This window comes from Penaeus japonicus, unplaced genomic scaffold (genome assembly GCF_977035675.1).
Source record: "Penaeus japonicus unplaced genomic scaffold, GWHDUDI00000001_assembly GWHDUDI00000015, whole genome shotgun sequence".
Lineage (NCBI taxonomy): Eukaryota > Metazoa > Arthropoda > Malacostraca > Decapoda > Penaeidae > Penaeus > Penaeus japonicus.
In genome coordinates this window covers 35,076,435-35,081,434 of record NW_028234417.1, presented here as the reverse complement: position 1 = coordinate 35,081,434, position 5,000 = coordinate 35,076,435, and the positions used below count along the sequence as shown (strand labels likewise).

General features: G+C 37.3%; 1 protein-coding gene across 1 annotated transcript in view; it reads left to right on the top strand.

The window, feature by feature from the left end:
- LOC122264303 (uncharacterized) overlaps positions 1-5,000 on the top strand; it is a 13,513-nt gene that overhangs the window by 201 nt on the left and 8,312 nt on the right. Inside the window, exon 1 of the mRNA XM_086544807.1 lies at positions 1-294. This exon is cut by the window's left edge and continues 201 nt beyond it. Within this exon, the coding sequence (XP_086400933.1) occupies positions 1-294 (294 nt within the window). The remainder of the gene's footprint in view (positions 295-5,000) is intronic.

Here is a 5,000-nt window from a genome sequence, read left to right as displayed (position 1 = left end):
TCAATGCCCTCCCAGATCTGTTCCTTAATGTGGGTTCTGTGACTGTCACCCTCCAGATGAGTGAGGGAAGGGTTAAGTGCAATGAAGGAAGACCTTCTCCTGGAGGAGGAGGTCAGATCGACAGCCCAGAAGACGAAGAAGATCTAGGTCTTTATCGTTTTTACGTCAATAATTCGAATCTCCTTATTAATGGGCACTTCGTATGTGGAAATGTGACCATCACGGAAAAGAGATTCAAGTTTAATGTCGAGAAAGCATCTGAACGGGTGGAAGTCGCGTTCAATTGTGCTGAAGGTTAGTTTCTACTGTGAGAAAGTTATGTGTATGATGCTTTTCTCTCTCTCTCTCTCTCTCTCTCTCTCTCTCTCTCTCTCTCTCTCTCTCTCTCTCTCTCTCCCTCCCTCCCTCCCTCCCTCCTTCTCCCCCTTCTCCCTCTTCTCCTTCCCTCCCTCTTCTCCCCCCTCCCCTTTGGACGTTATCATTTTCATCATTGTTTTTAGGATAATGAGGATAATGGTAAGCATGATGTTAGTGGCAATTACAACAGCGATGGTGATAGTTATATAGTTATGATAATAACGATAGTAATGATTCTGATGATGATAACTATGATGATAATGATGATTAGTATTGTTATCAAAATTATTTCAATGATAACAGTTGTTATTTTTATTACCTCTTATTATAATTGCATTCTATTGTTATTATTATATTTGTCATTATTATTATCATCATTATTATTACCCTAATTACCATTATTATTGTTATTATCATTATTAGTGTCATGTTATTATTACTCTGATTATTGTTTATTATTATTGATATTATCATTATTATGGTCATCATTATCATTTTTATTACTTTTACCTTTTTCGTTATTGATAATATTACTACTCTTATTACAATCATTATTACTGTTTTTATCATTTTCTATTTCTTTACCTTTATATAATCATTATCATCGCTATTATTAAACGCCATCATCATCCTCATGGCAATGAAGATACTAATAATTATTGTCATTATATTATCATTATTATTATCATTATCATTATTTTTATTGTTATTATCATTGTTATTGTTACTGTTGTTATTATCATTGTTATTGTTACTGTTGTTATTATCATTGTTATTGTTACTGTTGTTATTATCATTATTACTGTTATCATGATCACCACCATTATCATCATCACCAATATCACCATCCTAATTATCACCATTAATACCACTACAACAATCGCTGTTTCTCCTTTTTTTCTCTTTTCTTCTTTCCATCTCCTCTTTTTCTCTTTTCTTCTTTCCTTCTCCTCTCTTTCTCTTTTCTTCTTTCCTTCTCCTCTTTCTTCTCTTTTCTTCTTTCCTTCTCCTCTCTTTCTTCTCTTCCTTCTCTCTTCCTTCTCCCTCCCATTCTTCTTCTCTTTTCTTCTTCCCTTCTCCTCTCTTTCTCTTTTCTTCTTTCCTTCTCCTCTCTTTCTCTTTTCTTCTCTCCTTCTCCTCTTTCTTCTCTTTTCTTCTTTCCTTCTCCTCTCTTTCTCTTTTCTTCTTTCCTTCTCCTCTCTTTCTCTTTTCTTCTTTCCTTCTCCTCTCTTTCTCTTTTCTTCTTCCCTTCTCCTCTCTTTCTCTTTTCTTCTTCCCTTCTCCTCTCTTTCTCTTTTCTTCTTTCCTTCTCCTCTCTTTCTCTTTTCTTCTTCCCTTCTCCTCTCTTCCTCCCTTCTCCTCTCTTTCTCTTTTCTTCTTTCCTTCTCCTCTCTTTCTCTTTTCTTCTTCCCTTCTCCTCTCTTTCTCTTTTCTTCTTCCCTTCTCCTCTCTTTCTCTTTTCTTCTTTCCTTCTCCTCTCTTTCTCTTTTCTTCTCTCCTTCTCCTCTCTTTCTCTTTTCTTCTTTCCTTCTCCTCTCTTTCTCTTTTCTTCTTTCCTTCTCTTTTCTTCTTCCCTTCTCCTCTCTTTCTCTTTTCTTCTTTCCTTCTCCTCTCTTCCTCTTTCCTTCTCCTTTCTTTCTCTTTCTTCTTCCTTCTCCTCTCTTTCTCTTTTCTTCTTCCCTTCTCCTCTCTTTCTTTTTTTCCTTCTTTCCTTCCCTCTCTTCTCTTTTCTTCTTTCTTTTCTTCTTCTTTCTCTTACTTCTTCCCTTCGCCTCTCTTTCTCTTTTCTTCTTCCCTTCTCCTCTCTTTCTCTTTTCTTCTTTCCTTCTCCTCTCTTTCTCTTTTCTTCTCTCCTTCTCCTCTCTTTCTCTTTTCTTCTCTCTTTCTCTTTTCTTCTTTCCTTCTCCTCTCTTTCTCTTTTCTTCTTCCCTTCTCCTCTCTTTCTCTTTTCTTCTTTCCTTCTTTCCTTCTCCTCTCTTTCTCTTTTCTTCTTCCCTTCTCCTCTCTTTCTCTTTTCTTCTTTCCTTCTCCTCTCTTTCTCTTTTCTTCTTTCCTTCTTTCTTTCTCTTATTCATCTTCCCTTTCCTCTCTTTCTTTTTCTTCTTCCTTTCCTCTTTTCTATTTATCTTCTCCCCTTCTTCCTCTCTTTCTCTTTTCTTCTTTCCTTCTCCCTCTCTTCTCTCTTCTTCTTCTTCCCTTCTCCTCTCTTTCTCTTCTTCTTCTCCCTTCTCCACCATTTTCTTTTCTTCTTCTCTTTCTCTTTCCTTCTTTCCTTCTCTTTTCTTCTTTCCTTCTCCTCTCTTTCTCTTTTCTTCTTTCCTTCTCCTCTCTTTCTCTTTTCTTCTTTCCTTCTCCTCTCTTTCTCTTTCCTTCTTTCCTTCTTTCCTTCTCCTCTCTTTCTCTTTTCTTCTTTCCTTCTTTCCTTCTCCTCTCTTTCTCTTTTCTTCTTTCCTTCTCCTCTCTTTCTCTTTCCTTCTTTCCTTCTTTCCTTCTCCTCTCTTTCTCTTTTCTTCTTTCCTTCTCCTCTCTTTCTCTTTTCTTCTTTCCTTCTCCTCTCTTTCTCTTTCCTTCTTACACTCTTCCTTCTTCTTCTCACTCTCTCTATCTTTCTTCTTATCCTCTTACTCTTTCTTCATCCTCCTCTTTCTCTTTTCATCTTCCCTTTCCACTCATTCTCTTCCTTCTTCCTTCTCTTTTCTTCTTTCCTTCCCACGAATTATCATTTTCTCTTTTCTTCTTTCCTTCTCCTCTCTTTCTCTTTTCTTCTTCCCTTCTCCTCTCTTTCTCTTTTCTTCTTTCCTTCTCCTCTCTTTCTCTTTTCTTCTTTCCTTCTCCTCTTTTCGTTTTCTTCTTCCCTTTCTCTTTTCTTCTTTCCTCTCCTCTCTCTCTCTTTTCCCTTCTTCCTTCTCTCCTTTCTCTTTTCTTCTTTCCTTCTCCTCTCTTTCTCTTTTCTTCTCTCCTTCTCCTCTCTTTCTCTTTTCTTCTCTCCTTCTCCTCTCTTTCTCTTTTCTTCTTTCCCTTGCACCTCTCTATCTCTTTTTCCTCTCTTCTTCTTCTCTTTCTTCTTTCCTTCTCCTCTCTTACTCTCTTTTCTTCTTCCTTCTCTTCTTTCATTATTCTTCTTCTCTTTTCTTCTTCCTTCTCCTCTCTTTCTCTTTCTTCTTCCTTCTCCTCTTTCTTCTCTTTCATCTTTCCTTCTCCTCTCGTTTCTTTTCTCTGTCCTTCTCTTTTCTTCTTTCCTACTCCTCTCTCTCTCTTTTCCTTCTATCCTTCTCTCTCATCTCTTTTTTATATCCAACTCCTCTCTTCTCATTTCTTCTTTCCTTCACCTCTAACATCTCATTTCTTCTTTCCTTCTCCCTCTCTTTCTCTTTTCTTCTTCCCTTCTCCTCTCTTTCTCTTTTCTTCTTTCCATTTTCTTCGCTTTTCTTTTCTTCTCTCCTTCTCCTCTCTTTCTCTTTCTTCTTCTTCCTTCTCCTCTTCTTTCTCTTTTCTTCTTTCCTTCTCACTCTCTTTCTCTTTTCTTCTATCCTTCTCTCTTTCATTACTTCTTCTTTCCTTCTCCCTCTTTCTCTTTTTCTCTTCCCTTCTCCTCTCTTTCTCTTTTCTTCTTCCCTTCTCCTCTCTTTCTCTTTTCTTCTTTCCTTCTCCTCTCTATCTCTTTTCTTCTCTCCTTCTCCTCTCTTTCTCTTTTCTTCTCTCCTTCTCCTCTCTTTCTCTTTTCTTCTTTCCTTCTCCTCTCTTTCTCTTTCCTTCTTTATTTCCTTCTCCTCTCTTTCTCTTTTCTTCTTCCCTTCTCCTCTCTTTCTCTTATCTTCTTTCCTTCTCCTCTCTTCCTCTTTTCTTCTTTTCTTCTCCTCTCTTTCTCTTTTCTTCTCTCCTTCTCTTCTCTTTCTCTTTTCTTCTTTCCTTCCCCTCTTCTTCCTCTTTTCTTCTCTCCTACACCTCTCTTTCTCTTTTCTTCTTTCCTTCTCCTCTCTTTCTCTTTCCTTCTTTCCTTCTCCTCTCTTTCTCTTTTCTTCTCTCCTTCTCCTCTTTTTCTCTTTTCTTCTTTCCTTCTCTCTTTCTCTTTTCTTCTTCCCTTCTCCTCTCTTTCTCTTTTCTTCTTTCCTTCTCCTCTCTTCCTCTTTTCTTCTTTTCTTCTCCTCTCTTTCTCTTTTCTTCTCTCCTTCTCTTCTCTTTCTCTTTTCTTCTTTCCTTCTCCTCTCTTCCTCTTTTCTTCTCTCCTTCTCCTCTCTTCCTCTTTTCTTCTCTCCTTCTCCTCTCTTTCTCTTTTCTTCTTTCCTTCTCCTCTCTTTCTCTTTTCTTCTTTCCTTCTCCTCTCTTTCTCTTTTCTTCTTTCCTTCTCCTCTCTTTCTCTTTTCTTCTTTCCTTCTCCTCTCTTTCTCTTTTCTTCTTTCCTTCTCTTTTCTTCTTTCCTTCTCCTCTCTTTCTCTTTTCTTCTTTCCTTCTCCTCTCTTTCTCTTTTCTTCTTTCCTTCTCCTCTCTTTCTCTTTTCTTCTTTCCTTCTCTTCTCTTTCTCTTTTCTTCTTTCTTTCTCTCTTTCTCTTTTCTTCTTTCCTTCTCCTCTCTTTCTCTTTTCTTCTCTCCTTCTCCTCTCTTTCTCTTTTCTTCTTTCCTTCTCCTCTCTTTCTCTTTTCTTC